Source organism: Neofelis nebulosa, chromosome 11 (genome assembly GCF_028018385.1).
Source record: "Neofelis nebulosa isolate mNeoNeb1 chromosome 11, mNeoNeb1.pri, whole genome shotgun sequence".
In the NCBI taxonomy this organism is placed as follows: domain Eukaryota; kingdom Metazoa; phylum Chordata; class Mammalia; order Carnivora; family Felidae; genus Neofelis; species Neofelis nebulosa.
Genome location: NC_080792.1, coordinates 65,801,842 through 65,821,552, shown reverse-complemented (window position 1 = coordinate 65,821,552; position 19,711 = coordinate 65,801,842). Strand labels below are relative to the sequence as shown.

Sequence of the window (19,711 nt, the reverse complement as noted above, 5' to 3'; positions counted from 1 at the left end):
CTGTGTCCCTTAGCCCAGAGTTCCGTGTGCCCTGGAAGGAGCGCGCGTGCGCCTGCTAAAGAGAAGCCGTTTATTAAGGTCCTGGAAGCGCGCCCTCTAATGGGGAACTGGAGCGGAAAAATCATACACTGTGCATTGACTGACCTTCTTACGATAGACGTTTATTGAGCGCCTTCAATATGCCAGGCACTGCCCTGGGTGCTGCTGCCCAAGCGAGAACGACCAATGCGGCCCGACCCTGATGGCCCAGAAACGGGTTTCTGAGGTCCGCCACGGCATCCCCTACGCCTAACACGTCTCCCTGTTGTGGGATCATTGAGTGCGACCCTCAAAAAAGAATTCTTGAGATGATCCGTGCAACTTAGTAAGTTCATTTAGGTAGCACGATACAGGACTTGTGGGCCGAAAGAGCTGCATTTTTGCTGTATGAAGCTAGTGGTTATATGCTTAGTGTTCAGGGGGGAGAGGACGTGCAGGGAGTATAGATCATAAATGTCTTCTTGCAGTTTCTACTCCTAAAACTACTGTCACAAGATTTCTCTGGTGCTTATCATTCAGTTCGGTATTAACTATCGATGAGACATACAGGCAGTCATGAGACCCTTTAAGAATGTAGCAACCAGTACTTATTTGATCCTTATCAAAACTATGCAGGCTATCAGCTTTCTGGGCTAAAGATGAACATTTTTCTGCTTTTATCCCTCATCATCCCGCAGGTAAATTTCTGCGGATCGAACGGCGGAGAGGAGACAAACCGGTTTGCGCCCTCTGCTGTAGGGCTGCGGGGCAGGCCAGGCGGTAGCGCTGCAGGGAGAGAAGCGACCGGCGGAGCCAGTAGAAGGCGCTGTGGGAGCTGCCGGAGGGGCCCGGCGGAGGCGGGGTCAGAGGAGGGAGCGCGGCGGGGCGGGGCGGGGCGGGGCGCTCGTCTTCCCGCTAGCCGGGTACATGGCGGCCCCGGGCGCGGGCACCGGGCCGGGAGCACCCCCGGGGCTGGAGGCGGCCCTGCAGAAGCTCGCGCTGCGGCGGAAGAAGGTGCTGAGCGCCGAGGAGATGGAACTTTACGAGCTGGCGCAGGCGGCGGGTGGCGCCATAGACCCCGACGTGTTCAAGTGAGCGCGCGCGGGTGGGGAGTGCGCGCTCATCCTACCCCCCAGACACCCCTGCTCCCCCGCCCGGGCCTCTGATCTGGAGGAGCCCCCCACCCCCACCCGGCCCTTTTCGGACCCCTTTGAGCGCCCAGAGTAGAGTTGGGGTCTTGAGGGAAGTGCCCTTCCTGAGCCTGGGCGAGGAAGGCTCACTGCCCACCGCGTGTGTTCTCTCCAGGATCCTGGTGGACCTGCTGAAGCTGAACGTGGCGCCCCTCGCTGTCTTCCAGATGCTCAAGTCCATGTGTGCTGGGCAGAGGCTGGCGAGCGAGCCCCAGGACCCTGTGGCCGTGTCTCTGCCCACATCGAGCGTCCCGGAGACCCGAGGTCAGAGCTGGGCCCGGTGCTCCCTGCCCCTGTGACTCAGGAGGCGGGTGGCAGGGGAGGCACGTGGGCGGTGCCAGACACAAGGTGGGCTTGGTCCTGAATGGCCTGGCCTTACTGTGCGTCTTGTCCCAGGACCCACAGGGACTGCCCAAGGGCTCGCCTTTTGGTTTCCAGTCCCCAGTTTCGTTTCTTTGCTACCCTTTGCTACATATGCAAGTCCAGATCAGGTGGTCGCAAAGTGGGTGTCCAGGGTGGCCAGCAGGCTAAGCCTCATGTGGGATTCTGCCTCCTTCCTTGGGTAGAAATGCTTTCATTCCACAAACACGGGAACAAGGTGGCTTTGGTTCCTGTTCTCACGGTGTGTACAGCCTCCAGGAAAGTGTTCAGGGAGCGGGGCAGGCAGAGGTCTTACTGCCACCCCTTAGCCTATACCCCATCTGGGCCCAGGTGCTGCCCAGGAGTCTAGCCAGCTGAGCGTTCTTCCTCGGATTGCAGGACGGGTCATCATGGCAGCCCCTGGCTGCCCTAGACACGCAGGGTGCAGAGGCCTGAGTGGGCACCGCACTGGGCTCAAGTTTGAGGGGCCTCCTCACTCTCGAGAGGCATGACTGGGGGATAAGCAGGTGCCCATGACAAAGGTGTCACAGTGGAGCTCCAGCTGCATCCTCCTGGTGTGTCGCATCTGCTCCCAGTTTCAGAAACAACCCGAATGCTTGGCCAGAAGCATTCGGGCACTCACAGACATCCTGAGAAGGGGCCGATGTTCAGGTGGGGGGCAGGCTGGGTCCCTGTGGGAGGGAGTGCCAGGGCCCTGGGTACCCACGCCCCCTTTCCTGAGAGGCCCTGGGCACTGGAGCGCAGGCTTCCTTACTGATCCACGCTCTGTCTGCTCTCTTTGTGTCTCTCTCTGACCTCCAGAGGCCTCCTTTCTCTCTGCCAAGAGCTGTAGTCCCCCTGCAAGGCCCTCCTTTTCCTCGGCCCCGCGGCCTGCGGCCTCTCCGGTTCTGCTCCACGGCCCAGCTGCCACGCACTCGCCTCTCTCTCCAGGGCCCCCCGGTTCCCTCCGGTTCTCTTGCTGCCTGTTCTCTCCTTTTGCAGGTTGCGTTTACTGGTTTATCTCTGGGGGTTGGTGCTCTTTCTTGTTTCTGTGGAAACTGCTGTGGCCCCTATTCGAGAGTCAGAGCAACTTGGAGATGAACTGCCAGGGCAGGACCCTATGGGCCATCCCTGTTACACAGCTTAGGGATTGGGGACACAATTTCAGATCTTGGTTTATTAGAGACCACTTGCAGTACTGCTGGAATGGGACCAACGCCCCCTGCCCCCAGAGGCCAATTCTGCCAGGTGTGACTTGTGCTCTGTAGAGGTGCCCTCACCCCGAGAGGAGGGCAACAGGCCGAGGGGCAGGAGAGCCTTTACTTTGCTGTAGAGAGGGAAGCCTTAGGTGTGAGAAACACCTTGGTTGCTTAGATGCTGTCACCTGACAGGTAGCCTAGAGGGTAAGATGTGATTGTCCTTTCCTGCCTGTTTCCTGAGCTGAGGGTACCTTCCAGGCATTGCCCGGTGTGGTGAGGCTGGAGGCCCAGAGCCAGGGGCGTGTGAGGGCCTGAGATCCCACAGATGCCCTGGCTGTGCTCTCCGTATCCTTTCCCACATCACCTACCTCGCTGTTCTAGGTGCCACCTGAAACTCGGCATGGGGACGGGCCAAGGGGCAGGTCAGGGTAGAGCCAGTAGACTACAAGGCTGAGTTGAGGAATCAGTGGGCAGAGGGAGGGAGAAACTGGGAATGGAGCCCTCCTCTTTCAAGGGGGTGTTGCTGCTTGCTCACCCAGTGACTGGGTGCCAAGCTGGCTCTCAGCGCTGAGGGCTCAGGGGGGCTGTGAGATGGACAGGTCCCCCTTCCAGTTTGGGAGATGGCTAGATACACCAATGGTGACAGAGACAGGAGGAAGCCAGTGTAGCCAGCCTTGCTGGAGCAGCAAGGGTTACGCAGGCTCAGAGTCCTGTTGCCCTGCAGCCCTTTGAGGTAGGAGTAGTGGGGAGCGCTCCAGCCTGAGATGCGGGCCCAGGTCACTGGTGGGAGCAGGCCTGAGCTTGGAGGGGAGAGGTGGGAAAGGGAGGGCGGAGAGCCCAGAGGTGGAGTGGGTTTGCTTTGGTGCTCAGAGCACTGACATAGAGGGGCTCGGAGAGAGGTGGGGAAGAAGCCCCAAGCATAGGGACAGGAGTGGCGTGGAGTGCTGGGCCCCACAGGGTTTTCTCAAGTGCTTATGCCTTGGGTCTGCTGGGTTGGGCAGCCAGTGGCCAGGATATGAGGACATAGAGGTCCTGGGGAGATGCCCAGTGAGGGTAGAGGGCAGCCTGGAGAGGGGGTTGGTGGGGAGGCAGTGGAGGGGAGTGGGGCACATGAGGGGCCATGCCAGGAGTGTGCTGTGGCCAAGAGGCAGAGGCCATCAGAGATCAAGAGCTCTGAGGCCACATGTTGCAGAATCTGTCTGTCCACACAGACCTTGGGCAGAATCTGAGGTAGAAAAAAATGAGGAGAGTTGTCAGAGTGATCAGTTGGGGGACTGTGGTAGCCTAGGATCATGATGGGGGTTTGGGGCTGTTAGGGCTCGCTGGCCTTAGGTTTCCCACAGAATTGGGGTGGCAGCTGCTGCAGACCAGGGGCTGGAGGCCCGCCCAGGAGTTTGATCTGGTAAGCTGCAGCATGCACAGCATCCAGGTGGCCTGTGGGGACTGTCACTGACAAGCTCATCCATTCCTGGCTCTACTAGGCAGAACATGGGGAAACAGAAGACCCTAAGAGCACAAAGAGGGTAAATGCTTGTCACGATGAGGGTGTGGTCACCAAGGAAAAATAAAATTCGGTCGAGTGTTCTCTGCTGAGGTTTAGGGAAACTGTATGCTTTAAAAAGATGTTCCTCTGGAATGTGTAAGATGAAGTTTGGTATGCAGAAGCTGTGAGCCCTACACAGAGCTGCGCTGTCCAATACAGGAGCCGTGGGCCCCCCAGGGCTTGCGGCTGAGACTCACTGCAAGTTTAAGTATACACCAGACACCCAGATGCCAGAGAACTGGAACAAAAAGAATACCTCACAAGTAATTTTCATATCGATTACATGCTGAAATGGTAATATTGCACATTTTAGGTTAATTAAAATACATGATTTACATTAATTTCCTGTTTCTTTTTACTTTTTTTTTTTTTTTTTAACATTTATTTATTTTTGAGAGAGAGAGAGACAGAGCTCAACTGGGGGAGGGGCAGAGAGAGAGGGGGACACAGAATCCAAAGCAGGCTCCAGGCTCTGAGCTGTCAGCACAGAGCCCAACACAGGGCTCCACCCCCCAAACCATGAGATCATGACCTGAGCCGAAGTCGGACACCTAACTGACTGAGCCCACCCGGCCCCTCCCCCACTTTTTACTTTTTAATGTTGCTACTGGAAAATGAGTTACATGTGGTTCACATCATATTTCTGTTGGGACAGCGCTGCTCCAGAACAATTGTACTTTGCCTGAAACACTGAGTCAGGGCTGTATGTACCGCATGTGTGCAGGAGAGGGTCACATCTCCTAAGAAGCACAGGCCCAGTTAAGGGTCAAAAGTGCATGTGTGCATGTCCATGGTGCACATCAGTCTTTGTCATTATGTCTGTATGTGTTCTGGAAGCACTGATTAAGCCACTCCTGTGTGCTCAGCCAGAGAGGGCGGCAGGACTGGCTGGTGGGTGTAGACCTTCTGGTGGGCTCTCGAGTAGCAGTGATAGGTGGTCCTGGCTGCACGCTCACCCTGGCCACCAGACCTTGCCAGCCAGCCTTGAGGATATCAGGGCACTTGCTATGCTGCCTCACCCCCTTGTTCTTTTCCTTCCTCACACACACATCCAGTGTCCGCTTACGGCCCCTCACTAATATTTGACCGCAGGGGCCCCACCGGCCCATTTGAGCACGAGGGAGTGCTCCCACCATGCAGGAGAAAGGCCACTCCCGGGGAACATGGGCAAGATGGGAGCAGCTTCTCACATTCTGGGCTTTTTGTCAACCCTTGATCCCCCCGCACCTCTGCCAACAGAGCTTGCAGGGGATGGGGAGTTGGGATCACATGGGCCACACCAGAGTTAAATGGTTCAGTGGGTCCCGCTGGGGAGGGCCAGCTCCCCAGCTGCAGGGGGTGTGTTTAGGGTTGCCTTCGGGGTTTTGCTTCATCTGGGGTTGGGGGCGGTTTGGGCAGGTATTAGGGGTAGGAGGAGCACCAACTTTTTAACCCCGTGAGCCAGGCTGTTTTTAACCTTCAGTGCTCATTGTCTTTGACACCCGTGAGGGCTCCTCAGGCATCAGGCCTGGGGGCATGTCACTGCCACCCACCCTAGCCTATAATCACCCTTGGCTCAGTCCTGCCCTCCAATCCATCGGACCCCTAACTACCCCATTGCAGGGAGCTGGGGCAGGTAAGACCGGTTGCAGAAAGTCCCCTGCTGTGTCCAGGACAGAGCAGGTCTGTCCACTGACAGGCCCTCACACCATTCTCCTCAGACCAGAATGCCTCCCCAGCTCTGCATGAGGCCTAAGTGGGTCTCTCCACTAACTGAGAGCACGTGGTTCCTGAGGGTTCCAAGAATTGCAGAGCTCGATAAACGGTTAGATGGTTTTCTTAATGGCTCAAATTTACATTGGTGTCTTATTTCCAGGGTTTGTCAGCCTCATCAAGGTTAAAAATGAACATTATTTGCTATTTTCTCCTTTCCTCTCATCCTGGAGTTTCCAGAGGGGCCCTGGTCATTATACTGAGGGGGAGAGGAAATTCAGATATATGGCAGGGTGAAGAAAAGCTGCATTCAGACCCGGGCCCACGTCTGAGACCCACACTGCCATTTTGGGGGTGGCCTATGCTTGAGCTATATTTTCAGGTCCTTCAGGAGCCCTGGGCCTAGTCTGTAGGATGCCTAAGCATGCAGGGGTAGGCCAGGTGCTACAGATGAGTTATGCCAGTCTGGCCAGGCCTGGAGAGGGACATGGCCTCATAGCTGACCAGCAGGTTGGGAGCTGTAGGGTGGCGGGGCTCGTGCACTCACAGGAGACAGGATCCTTGCCCACTGACCAGTCAGCGGGAACCAGAATATCAGAACGTGTAACGGGAAAAAGGAAATGTGTGGTGACGGTTCTCTACTTTTGTTTTTTCCATGAACCACTGGCAGGCTGAGTTGGCCCAGCTTCACCCCACCACATGCCCTTGGCCCTCTGTAACGTGTTATTACATCTCCATTGAATCAAACCTGTGCAAGCCCAGGGAGGCAGGGCAGGGGAAAATCTGAGCTGTGGAATTCCAAGCAGTGGCACCATGGTAACCCTTTCCACCCCACTAGGCAGCAAAGACCCCCTGTTGTTCCCTGGGGAGGAGCTGTTCAGAAATGCTCTTAGGAAGGGCTGTCCTATCTCTGCAGGAGTCCTGGGGAGAAAGTAGTGTCAGAGAGGATGGAAAGGGAGTCTGATGTCTTGAAGAAGCCAGGATCTGCAGTGTCACAAATGTAGGTGCCTCCCCTTGTTCCAGGTGACAAATGGTGAACCAGGAGTGACTCAACATGCCCCCAAGAAATTCATGGTGTCTTTTCTCCAAAAACCCACATGTCCCCATTGCAGGCTGTTCATCTGACTAAGAACTGACATTAAGGTTGAGGGTCAAACATGGGACGCATCCCCTGGTCAGAGTCTGCAGGATGGACCCTGCCAGGCTGGAGCAGAGAGGAGCCCTGGCTGGGGAAGGCCCAGTGGGGAGGGACTGTGACCCAGGGGGTGAGCCTGCTCCCTGGGCGCATTTTGTGCCTCCTGGTGTCCTCTCAGTCTTGTGAATGCTGTCAACATCCTGAATTCCTTTAGAATAAAGTTTGGCCCAAGTGTGATTGTGATTACAGATCTTCCTGTCTTCACAGAAAGAGGGGAAGGTAAGTAAATTACAAGTCAAGGGATATCTGCACCAGTGGTCTCCATCTGAATGTGACTACCTGTGGTCAGGGCAAGCTTCCTCTGAGCAGTCAAGCCTCAGCATGAAGCCAGTCACAGGATCCTGGAGCTGAACTTGAGAGCCAGAGGCTTGACCAGCGAAAGTTTGCAAAATACTTTGAGGTAGTCAGGGAAACGCCTGAGGCAAAGATTCCAAGGTCCAAATGCAAAAGCCTGACTTCCATTCTTGATGGATGTGCTTCCAGCAGTTCAGCTGTAGGTGATCTGGAGCAGGGAGCGCCAGGGGAGGCTTCAAAGTGGTGGCCCTGGTGGCGAGCCCTCCTGTGCTGCTGGTGGTCGGGCGATTCCTTACACTCTCCAGGGCAGGAGTCAACCGGCTGAGCTCACCTTTCCCTAAATGGGCCTTGCGGACTTTCCCCATTGTTCCTCGTGCTGCTTCTGTCCTAGGACCTATGCTCCAGGGCCTCTTGCACTCTGTCGAGGACTTCTCTTGGATGTGCCCTCTCCAGGTGGTCCTCAGCCTCAGGGCTCAGAGCTGAGAGGATCCCTGGCTGAAAGGTCGGACAGAGATGTACCAGACGTAATGTGCAAGGAACACGAATGTAGTAGGTGTGCCGACTGTGGAGTTTGCCCTGGTTCCTAACAATTGTGTTCTGCGTCCGCTCAGGGAGAAACAAAGGCAGCACGGCTCTGGGTGGAGGCCCAGCACTGGCAGAACGTGGCGGCCGGGAAGGATCCAGCCAAAGAATGCCCCGACAACCCAGTGCTACCAGGCTGCCGAAGGGGGGCGGGCCGGGGAAGAGCCCCACTCGGAGCAGCACCTGAGACGGGCAGACTTCTCACGCCACCCAGCTGTGGGCTCCACCAGCCTCCTAGCAGAGGCTACGTGTGGTTTCCTCCGGTTGGTAATAAAGCTTTGTGAAAAACCGAGGGTCCATCCAAGCTGTTTTCTATCACCTTTTGAATACCTTAAGGCTCAAAGATTGAGAATCAGTTTTGCATTGTGGGCCTAGATGTACTGCAGCTGAACGTAACAACCAACTGACCTAAACCAGTGGTTTCACCCTACTATACCTTATTTTCAGGTCATACAGAAAAATCTCTGTATGGTTGGCCCATGAACAAATGGGGGTCAGGGGCACCAACCCCTGCATAGTTGAAAATCCCAGCGTAACTTTTGACTCCCCAGAACTTAACTACCAACAGCCTACTGTTAGTAGGAAGCCTTACTGTTAATATACAGTCAACTAACACATCTTTTACGTATGTATTATAGACTGTATACATACACTATATATATCATATACTATTATATACTGTATTATACTCTAGGAAACTGGAGAAAAGAAAATCATAAGAAATACATTTACAGTACCATGCTGTAAAAAATCCACATAGAAGTGACCTGCACAGTTCAAACTCTTGTTACTAAAACTTTTTTTTTTTTTTTTTAACGTTTATTTATTTTTGAGACAGAGAGAGACAGAGCATGAATGGGGGAGGGTCAGAGAGAGAGGGAGACACAGAATCTGAAATAGGCTCCAGGCTCCGAGTGGTCAGCACAGAGCCTGACGCGGGGCTCGAACTCACGGACCGTGAGATCATGACCTGAGCTGAAGTCCGACGCTCAACCGACTGAGCCACCCAGGTGCCCCTACTAAAACTTTTATAAATGCACGTCAACATGTTTCGCTAAAGAGAAAGGTGCAGTGCTTTTGCCGAGACCATTCCCAGGGTAGAGCTGCAAGGGTCTGAGGGTGGAGTGGAAATGCTGTCTTACAGGTTACGTGCACAGTAAAGTCAAAGATGAACCGTAATCTAGAGCTCACCCTGTGACTGTGAATGCCATGGAGAATCCAATAAAACTCCAACACCCCCCCCCCCCACCGCCGCCCCTGCCGAATGTCCTCACCCTACACATTTGACCCACAGCATTAAGGACTCTGTGGACAGCCCCCTTCCATGGACCTCAGGTGTTCAAACTCCAGTTCCAAACTTACACATTAGTCACCATGTGCCATCAACAGAGAAACCTGAAAAATTGCAAATTCAATTGAAAGCCTAACTCAGTTTTGCTAGAATCTAGGAAATCTTTGTGCTTTGGAACCTCAATTTGGAAATAACTGTTTTCCCCAGGTCATGCAGATCATGTCAAGTATGCACTGGCTCCCTACAGATGTAGGTAGTGCTGTACACAACTCACAGTGCAGCCCAGGACAGCTTTCCACACGGCCTGACAGGCCTTGGGGTCCCACCCATCTGTGCAGTCGCATGAGTGCATCCCAAAGGGGCATCACAATAGACCGAAGTTTCATACAGAAACTTTAATTGGAAACAACTGAAAACCACCTGTGCTGCAGGGTGGCAAGAGAGAGAGGGAGAGAGGAATGCCTGCCAGCCATGTCCCCATTCAGTATTCTTCCCCTTCTTCAGCCTCTGCTTCCACGGAATCCACACCCACCTCTTCATAATCTTTCTCCAGAGCTGCCAGGTCCTCCCGGGCCTCGGAGAACTCCCCTTCCTCCATGCCTTCCCCCACGTACCAGTGCACAAAGGCTCGCTTTGCATACATGAGGTCAAACTTATGGTCTAGGCGGGCCCAGGCCTCGGCAATGGCGGTAGTGTTGCTCAGCATGCACACGGCCCGCTGCACCCTGGCCAGGTCCCCTCCGGGAACGACAGTCGGGGGTTGGTAGTTGATGCCCACCTGCCAGAGAAGGGGAAGAAAACAGTCTGTGAAACTTGTGTCAAACCCAGAAATGGTAGCTGCTTTCATGGAAGCAAAAGACATGCAGGTGCCTTCTTTGTGCCAGGCAAGGTGTCAGGTGAGCAGGGTGCTGGTTTCCAGACCAGGAAAACTGGGGAAAGGAGCCCTGGCTCCCGGCTCAGTCCCAAGTTGCCTGAAGGGCTGTGTCCCAGCAACTGAGACATGTGACAGGTGCTCAGGTAACAGGGCTGTTTCTTCTAAAAGGGGACACTGCTTTGTATTCCTCATGTTATTTTCCCCATAGGCTTCTACAAGATGGGGTTTCATTTCTGGAGCTGAAACCTTTTCCACTCGATTCAGAGTACTATGGTTGTTATCACCAGGGGAGATCGTACCCCCGGTCTCCTACCAAATGAGCCAGCCTGTGCATAACAGGGCGACAGGCACACCCTCAGGTCCTAGGACTGTTGCTACTACTGCAACAGGAGGTGGCCTATGTGTGTGCTAAGTAGGAGAAAGGGGGTGATATTCGAGGGCTGGGTCCAAAAGGGGAGGCATTCTAAGTTTCCAAACCAGGAGACAACACGACCAGAGGTTTGGGCAGGGATACACAGGGTCAGTTAGAGCTGGGGTCGGCAAACTTTGTCTATAAAGGGCAAGACAGGGACGCCTGGGTGGCTCAGTTGGTTAAGGTGTGCAACTTCAGCTCAGGTCGTGATCTCACGGCCTGAGTTCGAGCCCCGCGTCGGGCTCTGTGCTGACAGCTCGGAACCTGGAGCCTGTTTCAGATTCTGTGTCTCCCTCTCGCTCTGACCCTCCCCCCGTTCATGCTCTGTCTCTCTCTGTCTCAACAATAAAAATAAACGTTAACAAAAAAAAGAGCAAGACAGCACATATTCTAGGCTGGGTGGGCCACACGGTCTCTGTCACAATTGCTTAATTCTCTCTTTGGAGCACAAAAGCAGCCACAACGAGACACCAATGAACAGGTGTGGGTGTGTCCACATAAAACTCTACGTGGCTGGTCTGCCAACTGTGCCGATCCCTGAACCCAGAATAGGAAGGGCTAGTGAAGGACCCGCTGCAGCAAGCCCACCAGAAGCAGTAAGGTCTGAGCCAGCTAGGCGGCATGGAAAGCAAGGCAGAGGGAAGCACATTTTCCCAGATGGAAAGCATCGACAGTTTAGCGTCCAAGTACTGGACAAAGCTGAAGAGCTACAGCAAGTTTCCTATTCTGTATCAGATGGAAGACTGGCACAAACTGTGTTGGAGGCAGCCTCTGTCCAAACTTGCCAATCTTACTAACAGAGAAATGAGTATGTTGCCATTTCTTCCGAAAACATCCATGACCATTTTTCGTTAAATCAAATGCTGCATGGGACATTTAGGTTTGGTTTAATTTCCTTATGCCTGAAGAATGACGTGGGATTTAGGAACACTGATGTTTATAGTGATACCCCGATTTCAAATATCCACATAAATTGTCAAAATGCCCTTGAAAATTGCTACATTTCTAAGTCCAAACTATTTTTCCCACACTAATTCTTTCACCCAGAAGCGGCAACAAAAATCCTTCCCCAAACTTTCTGTTCTGTTAAAAAAGAAAATTCTCACACAGATACACAACGTGATAACTCAGGAAGGGAGTTCAAATGGCACCACTGAGTAAATTATCACTCTGGCTCACTAATTTGTGACCAAGGGGCTGGCTGCCATGGAACAGGGCATCCCCTACAAAGGGCATGCTGTGCTTGGTCGGCTGCCTGCTGACCGGGAACACCACTCAACATCACCCAGTCCTACCTTAAATCCAGTTGGGCACCAATCCACAAACTGGATGGTGCGCTTGGTCTTGATGGTGGCGATGGCTGCGTTGACATCTTTCGGGACCACGTCCCCCCTGTACAACATGCAGCAGGCCATATACTTGCCGTGCCGAGGGTCACACTTGACCATCTGGTTAGCCGGCTCAAAACAGGCATTGGTGATCTCGGCCACAGACAGCTGCTCGTGGTACGCCTTCTCCGCTGAGATGACCGGGGCGTAGGTGGCCAGGGGGAAGTGGATGCGGGGGTAGGGGACCAGGTTGGTCTGGAATTCCGTCAAGTCCACGTTCAGGGCCCCATCGAACCGCAGGGAGGCCGTGATGGAGGACACGATCTGCCCGATCAGACGATTAAGGTTGGTGTACGTGGGCCGCTCGATATCCAGGTTGCGCCGGCATATGTCGTAGATGGCTTCGTTGTCCACCATGAAGGCACAGTCAGAATGCTCCAGGGTCGTGTGGGTGGTCAGGATGGAGTTGTAGGGCTCCACCACGGCCGTGGACACCTGGGGGGCCGGGTAGATGGCAAACTCCAGCTTGGACTTCTTGCCGTAGTCCACCGACAGCCGCTCCATGAGCAGGGACGCAAACCCAGAGCCGGTGCCGCCCCCGAAACTGTGGAAGATGAGGAAGCCCTGCAGCCCCGTGCACAGATCCGCCTGAGAGAAACCAGAGACCGTGAGTCAGTGCCCGCGGAAGCCACACCGCCGACCTCCAACAAGCCACGCTCACTTCTTTGCCTCTGCGGGATGATCACACATTCAAATCGTCCACAGCGCACGTGCAGGACGCTCAGGAGCAAAGCAAGGCAGACGTTAGAGATGTACGGACGCACTGAAGCCACACGTGAAGGGAAACGTGGACTCAAGATTCTGGCCTGGGGTTTTGCCAGAGCGACCTCCTGGTCGCAATCCCTGCATACCCTCCCGTCCGGGGCAACGTCCACAGGAAGCCTTCTCGGCACCCCCTTACCAGTTTTCGGATCCGGTCCAGGACCAGGTCGACGATCTCCCTGCCGATGGTATAATGGCCTCTGGCGTAATTGTTGGCTGCGTCCTCCTTCCCGGTGATCAGCTGCTCTGGGTGGAAGAGCTGCCTGTAGGTCCCTGTGCGCACTTCATCTACAAAGAGGACACGTGGGCCGCAGGGCTTCAAGCCCGTTGTTAACTCACCAGGAGGGGTGGGTTTGGGGACCGTCGGGATCTACCAAGCACGTGCCGTTCCTCGCGGTCGGCAGCATCAGGGTCTCGTAGAAAACGTCTCTGCGTAATACGCAGACCACAACAGCAATCTATGGCTCAGCAGGTAAAGTCAAGTGGAGGTACAAAGTCCAATCTGACTGGTCCTCGAAGAAGGGAAACCACTCACACCCGCACACAGGGGACTCTGCACGTGCATACATATGTCCTCCTACCCACAGCTACCTCAAAGAGTGTAACTAAAAAATCGCTTACATGCTAGACAGTCACCAGGTCAGCATGACTTTGGCCGGCCAGTCCCATCAGGGCACCCTCTGGGGCCTGCCTCTCACAGGCTTTAGGGTGACATCCTGTCTTCCCCTGGGTGGCCACTGAAAGGTGCTCTCTCCTTGCAGCTCTCCCTGGCAACCACTTCAGCCTTCTAATCTGGAGGAAGCCAACGAATGTTCTCTACTTACCTTTCTGTCAGATGCAGGTCAAGATTCTCACGCAGCAGCATCTTGGTGTGCGCAGCGTTAAGGAGGGACCAGTGCCTGGGCACCCCGCAGGTGGAGTCTACACAACCACCTGCCTGGGGCTGAGGCGGCCACGAGTGAATCTATTACCAGCCTATGTTTTTCCTGTACGTTAGGTTCTCCTAACTTAGGAGCCTCAGTTTCTCACCCGATGTAGCCACAGGCGTGTACTTGTACACCCCGTCCTTTCTGCAGAAAGGATTCAAAGGAGCACAGGGGGCATGGAGGGGGCTTCAGGGAGGCTCTCCCACTCTCCCGGGAAAGCCGCCCAAGTGCCCGAGTACCTACCGACCACGGTGGGCTCCAGGTCCACAAACACCGCTCTGGGCACATGCTTGCCAGCCCCAGTCTCGCTGAAGAACGTGTTGAACGAGTCATCCCCACCACCGATGGTTTTGTCACTTGGCATCTGACCATCGGGCTGAATTCCATGTTCAAGGCAGTACAGTTCCCAGCAGGCATTGCCGATCTGGACACCTGCCTGCCCCACGTGGATAGAGATGCACTCGCGCTGGCAACCAGAACACAAACGTTGAGATCCCCTTGTCTTCAAGGGAACCAACACTATAAGGCATGGAAACCATATTAACACACACATCTATATGTATTTCACATTGTCTATGGCTTTCCCAGACCTTTCCCAGAAGGCTTATGTGACCCTTTTCAAGTCCCTATGAAAACTGAGGTGCTCTAAACCACCCGAGCTACTAAGTGCCGGACTTAGCCCCTACACAAAAGCGTTTGCTACCATACACGTAATGTCAATGGTAAACGCCACACCGTACAGTCACATACAGCCACAGCCACCATACAGCCACAGTTATTCTCTAAAGAATATAGCTACTAGTTTCTGATGGTGTCCTGTCCAAAGAGAATGTAACAAGTAATAGATCAGGGAAGGAAGAGTGGACTTGGACACAGGTCACCATGGCCCAGGTGCCAGTGGTCACCATATGTGTGTCATCCATCTACCCATCTACAGCTACCCTCTATTTTCTCCACCCAGGGCTGTGCTCAGGGAGGCTGACCCATCTGGACTGCATGAAAGGGGCTTCCTTGCACCTGGCTTCTGGTTGCATTAGCCAAGGCAGGCATCAGCAAGAGACTGCGAGGTTAGAGGACAGTGTGGTCAGGGTGCTCACTTCCTGGCTCCCACCCTGCCGGACTGCCATGGGCTCCCTGAGTGTGTTTATCAAGGCCACAAACTTTCAGCAGTCAGTGTTCTTTATAAAGCCACCTTCTCAACTTCTAGTAACCACTCCCTTCACCTCAAGGCTAGGAGTTAATGGCAACCAGGCATCACAAATGGTAGGACACTACACTGTCCTTTGGTGGTTTCCTTAGACTCAAAGTACCTATTTTTTGACTGTATCATATCTTTCCTGCCATAAACATAACTGTACAGTCATTAATCATTTGTTCTATTTTAGACACCTTATCCTCACAAATACATAGAGGAGATCAAATAAAATTCAAGGTGTCCCACCTACCCTAAATCCTAATATACAATACCAAGAACTTGAAGTCCTGTTTTTAAGTTTGGCAGGTAATTTTTTTTTTATTTTTAAGGTTTGTTTATTACGGAGAGACAGCACAAGCAGGGGAGGGACAGAGAGAGGAGGAGACAGAATCCGAAGGAGGCTCCAGGCTCTGAGCTGTCAGCACAGAGTCCGACACGGGGCTCGAACCACAGACCGTGAGATCATGACCCGAGCTGAAGTCGGACGCTTAACCGCCTGAGCCAGGTGCCCCTGAAGTCCCGTTTTTTATTACACAAACACCAACTCTCCAATTAGGGGCATAGAGATTCACGTAACGCCACAATACCCTAAGAATCCCTCCCAGAAGGAACTATTATTCACTTGCAGAAAGAACTTCTCCAATGACAAGGAATGCACTCCTTCAGAGAAGAAATTCATCAACACTCTGGGAAGTCTTTTGGAATCCACACAATCACACCATTTACAGATTAGTATTACTCATTTTGCCTTACTTATATCCAGGCAGCCTATGCTTCACAGGATGCCTGATTTAGTTTTCTACGGACTCAGCCCTAGTATGATCACAGTAAGCTCTGTACCCTGAGAAAACCCCTCAGTTTTTTCTTTTACAAAATGGGGCTGGTGTGCTACATGATCTGCAAGGCCACTTCCATCTGATTATCCAATGAAACTAATAGAAAGCAGTCAGAAAAATCATTCCTAGCTTTCAATAGAAAGCCATTAAAAATTCATCACCAACCTCACCTGGATCATTAAAATTTTACCTTACCTTACTCAGCCTTATCTTCATCCTCTTTCTTTTCAAGCTCCAGTCCAACTGCTCTCTTCATATTCTTGGCAGATTGCTTTGTTCCCTATGTACCCAGAAGCTTCAGCTTCCAGACAGCAAATGCGCAGACCTTTCTGCTCTCTTCCTCCTGTCAATTGTTTCTACTGATCCCCTACCCGCTAACAGTCCTCAAAGTAATCACTGGCCTTCTCAGGCCACTAGAGATCCACAGACCTCTTCAGGGTAATTGGAAATTAAAGCGATTTCACAGTAGGACTACTGAGATAACCAGCCCTTTTCACCGTGTTCACATTTCACCGTGTTCACTGATGGTGCATAATCAAACAGTGGGTAAAACTGGGGTGCTTGGGTGCCTCAGTCAATTAAGCATCCAACTTCAGCTCACGTCATGATCTTACCATTTATGAGTTTAAGCCCCGCACTGGGCTCCGCACTGACAGTGCAGAGCCTGCCTGGGATTCTCTCACGCTCTCTCTCTCAAAACAATAAACTTAAAAAAAAAAGGGGGGGGGGTAAAACTGTTAATGCCCTAGTACAAATCAAGGTAGTGGCACCAAACTATACCAGTGTTCGTTAGATTCTTCACCCTTATGCACTCACGGTAAAAAGACCAAAAAAAAAAAAAAAGTCAATTTCATTTCAGAATATTCATGATGAAGCAAAAAATGATTATTTTATAAAACATCCACCCTCAAGTACTGTGACAAAACGGAAAGTATCCATAAAGCTCTTGTGCACCTGCTGAAACACCTGCTGAAATACAGCTGTTTTAAGAAATAGCACTTGTGTGCTTTCAGTTGCCAACTGAACTAGCTTTTTTCACAGAATGTTATTTTCCTTGCAAGAGCCGACAAACTATGGCTATTGCAACTTGGATATCTGGTGTTTATGTCAGCATGTTGTCTTAAAGTAAATAAATATTTTTAAAATTTCTAACATGGCAAATGACTACGGAGATAACCCACATAAACAAAGGCTTTTTGGAGTCCTACTTTGTTACACTGTAGAGATGTCCATGGAGTGCCTGGGTGGCTAAGATGGTTAAGCGTGACTCTTGCTTCCCCATCAGGTCATGATCTCATGGTTTGTGAGTTTGAGCTCATTGGGCTGGCAGTGCAGAGCCTGCTTGGGATTCTCTCTCTCCCTCTCCCTTGCCCCTCCGCCACTTGCACTCTTTCTCTCTCTCTCTCTCTCAAATAAACTCTATAAAAAAAAGAAATACTGTAGGGGCACCTGGGTGGCTCAGTCAGTTAAGTGTTGGACTTCAGCTCAGGTCATGATCTCATATCACATGAGTTCGAACGCCACGTTGGGCTCTGTGCTGACAGCGTAGAACCTGGAGCCTGCTTCGGATTCTGTGTCTCCCTCTCTCTCTGCCCCTCCCCCACTTGTGCTGTGTGTATGTCTCTCTCTCTCTAAAATAAACATACGTTAACATACATACATACATACATACATACATACATATATACATACATACATACTGTAGGGATGTCCTGGGACCCCAACGTTTGAGAACCACCTTCCAGGCCTCAGGAACCCAACATAACGGCTGTCCTCAGAGACTGAGTCAAGGCCACCCAACAAGTCAAGGTCACCCAGCTTCCAACCTGGCTCATAAAGTTACAATTTTCGAGGAGACATCTGCACCTGCCGACCCCCCTTCATCCGGGACATTACCACGACGCAGGTTGCCGCTGCCCTCAGGGTTCGCACACCCAGAGAACAAGCGAGAGGACTATCATCTGTTCGTCCGGGCAGCCCTGGGCCTCCCGTGCCCACCCCAGCCCCCTCTTTCCCCGATCTCCCCCCCGCCCCCCCCCCCGCCACACATACACACACACACACACATACACACACACACACACACACACACACACACACACACACACACACACAGCCCCGGCCCTAGGATTTGTCCCAGTCTTGCCCCACCCAGGGGTCTCATGTGGCGGGCTTCATCCTCCCTCCTGCCTGGGCCTCTATGAACCGAGAGTGGCCAGGGGGGGACCTCACCATGGTGAGTTCAGCTGCTGCCCAACGCCGTTACCAGACCTCAACCGCTGCCACAGACGCCACGCGCCCAACTGCCGTTGCTGCGCTGTGCACACGGCCCGGGATTGGCCCGCCGCTGCCCAGGTGCCCATTGGTTCTCAGTGCCTCGGGGCGGACCTAGGCCTGGAATCCCGCTTCTGATTGGACGTTACTTGACTTGCGGAGTATGGTGCTTTCTGATTGGATATGGCTTTGGCGGGAAGGCTGTGGCCTAGCCAAAGCAGAGCATTCGGTTGCATCCTCGGAGGTTAGGTGGGAGTGGTCACGGTTTTCTCTGCGTGGGACATAGCACATTTTCGTGCACGTAAGCCCTCAATGTGCGCGTGGCTTCACGTCAAGCTTGTGCCGCCTTCTTGCTTGGAGGCCCAGGCCCACTCACCTGTCTGCTCGTGATTCCGGTCTTTGCAAACGAGACACCCTCTCAAGGCCTGCCCACCATCTACCTGTAACTAACGCAAAGGAGAGCTGCTCTCCCGTGCTTCGCAAGCCAATAAAAGACTTGCACCAAGTTTTTGCCTTGAAGATAGGCTATTGGTTGGTGTGGCACCACCCAGGAGAACGTAAAACCGGTGTTCAACGTCCCGAACTCCCTGATGGCTTATAAACGAGGGGTTTTACGGGGAAATTTGGGGGCAGGGCGGGGGCGGGGGGGGGGGGTCTCCTGAGAAGGTGGACGCTGTTGATTGGAGGCTTATGAAGTCATGTTCACAGATGTTACTTTGTTACTTCAAGTGGCTTCATCTGGTCCGCGGAGGTGTGTTCTATCTCAAGAGACTTGAGATAGACTAACAACTAACAAGATGGATGCCAGCTTCATACCCAAAATCTGCACCCAGCTTTCTTGTCCACCCTTTTTCCGGTGCAGAAAGGCCTTTGCCATCCAGCGCCCGGGAACCAGGCAGGATTTGATTACTTCTTTAATCTGGGGATTTCTGAGTTTCTGGGGACAAGGGAGTTGGAGGGTATACCCCAGGCTCCCCCCGCCAAGGCTGGGTTGGAGTGCAGTGTCCATTTTGGGGAACTTTGGTACAATCACCTGATTCTTCCATTCTGTAAAGACTGACTTAACTTTCTTTGGGATCCACTGTGTATTTATTTCTGAGAAAAGCAGGGTAAAAGGAATTCTGGCATAACCCCAAAGTTATCACCAGAATGCAACATCCTTTCTGGTGATTCCCTAGATCATGTTGGAGCAGACCCTTAACTTATTACAGATGAGCGGGGAACTCTGCCCCTGCAGTGGAACACAACAGGGAGAGGAGCTGGAAGTTTTCTGTAGGCCTTGGGAACATTTGGATAGTATGGTTCGGTCGGCCCTTAGAAAGATAGCTTTGGCAGCAGGGAGGAGGGAGATGGAGGAGGTCAACGGAGAGCCAGGGAAACCAGGAGAAACCCTCCCTGCTTCTTCCCTCCAAGAGAGTGAATCCTTCTATCTTAGGTCACCTGCCATAACAGAACACCATGGACCGGGTAGCATAAGTAACAGAAGTTTATTTTCTGGCCGTTCTAAAGGCTAGAAGAGTAATGCAAGGTCAAGTTCTGGAAGGGTTGGTTTCTAGCGAGGGCTCTCTTCCTGATTGCAGAAGGCTCCCTTCTTGCTGTGTCTGCCTATAGGGGTGGGAGGAGAGAGCAAGCTCTCGGTGTCTCTTCTTATAAGGACACTAATCCTATCAGATCAGGGTC

The 19,711-nt window shown here is 52.8% G+C and overlaps 2 protein-coding genes across 3 annotated transcripts; one reads left to right on the top strand and one right to left on the bottom strand.

Annotated features, from left to right (window-relative positions):
• Positions 1-99: 99 nt before the first annotated feature.
• Positions 100-8,363, top strand: LOC131490515 (mitotic-spindle organizing protein 2B). 2 transcript variants are annotated; one of them, XM_058692949.1, is made up of 5 exons: positions 100-364; positions 717-1,109; positions 1,324-1,472; positions 2,391-2,570; positions 8,103-8,363. In XM_058692949.1, exons 2-5 carry the CDS (start codon positions 946-948, stop codon positions 8,258-8,260), a joined length of 651 nt encoding a protein of 216 aa, XP_058548932.1. In that variant the 5' UTR covers positions 100-364; positions 717-945; the 3' UTR covers positions 8,261-8,363. The 2 variants fall into 2 exon arrangements, with proteins under 2 accessions (XP_058548932.1, XP_058548933.1); XM_058692950.1 differs by lacking the exon at positions 2,391-2,570 and having other exon boundaries at positions 258-364.
• Positions 8,364-9,744: 1,381 nt separating this feature from the next.
• On the bottom strand, positions 9,745-18,102 carry LOC131490510 (tubulin alpha-3 chain). Its single transcript, XM_058692939.1, has 5 exons — positions 17,990-18,102; positions 13,970-14,192; positions 12,940-13,088; positions 11,946-12,626; positions 9,745-10,142 (listed from the first exon to the last, which is right to left on the bottom strand). The coding sequence occupies exons 1-5, from the start codon at positions 17,990-17,992 to the stop codon at positions 9,846-9,848; spliced, it is 1,353 nt and encodes a 450-aa protein (XP_058548922.1). The 5' UTR covers positions 17,993-18,102; the 3' UTR covers positions 9,745-9,845.
• Positions 18,103-19,711: the final 1,609 nt, after the last annotated feature.

What these genes read in the sequence shown, in the direction of transcription:
- LOC131490515 (XM_058692949.1), top strand. Translation starts at nt 946, where the DNA reads ATGGCGGCCCCGGGCGCGGGCACCGGGCCGGGAGCACCCCCGGGGCTG. An exon ending in GAGCGTCCCGGAGACCCGAG is followed by an intron (nt 1,473 to 2,390) that starts GTCAGAGCTGGG and finishes TCTGACCTCCAG; the next exon opens with AGGCCTCCTTTCTCTCTGCC. An exon ending in CCTGTTCTCTCCTTTTGCAG is followed by an intron (nt 2,571 to 8,102) that starts GTTGCGTTTACT and finishes GCGTCCGCTCAG; the next exon opens with GGAGAAACAAAGGCAGCACG.
- LOC131490510 (XM_058692939.1), bottom strand. An exon ending in TGGACCGGATCCGAAAACTG is followed by an intron (nt 12,627 to 12,939) that starts GTAAGGGGGTGC and finishes GGTTTCTCTCAG; the next exon opens with GCGGATCTGTGCACGGGGCT. An exon ending in GGTGCCCAACTGGATTTAAG is followed by an intron (nt 10,143 to 11,945) that starts GTAGGACTGGGT and finishes CTTCTCTGGCAG; the next exon opens with GTGGGCATCAACTACCAACC.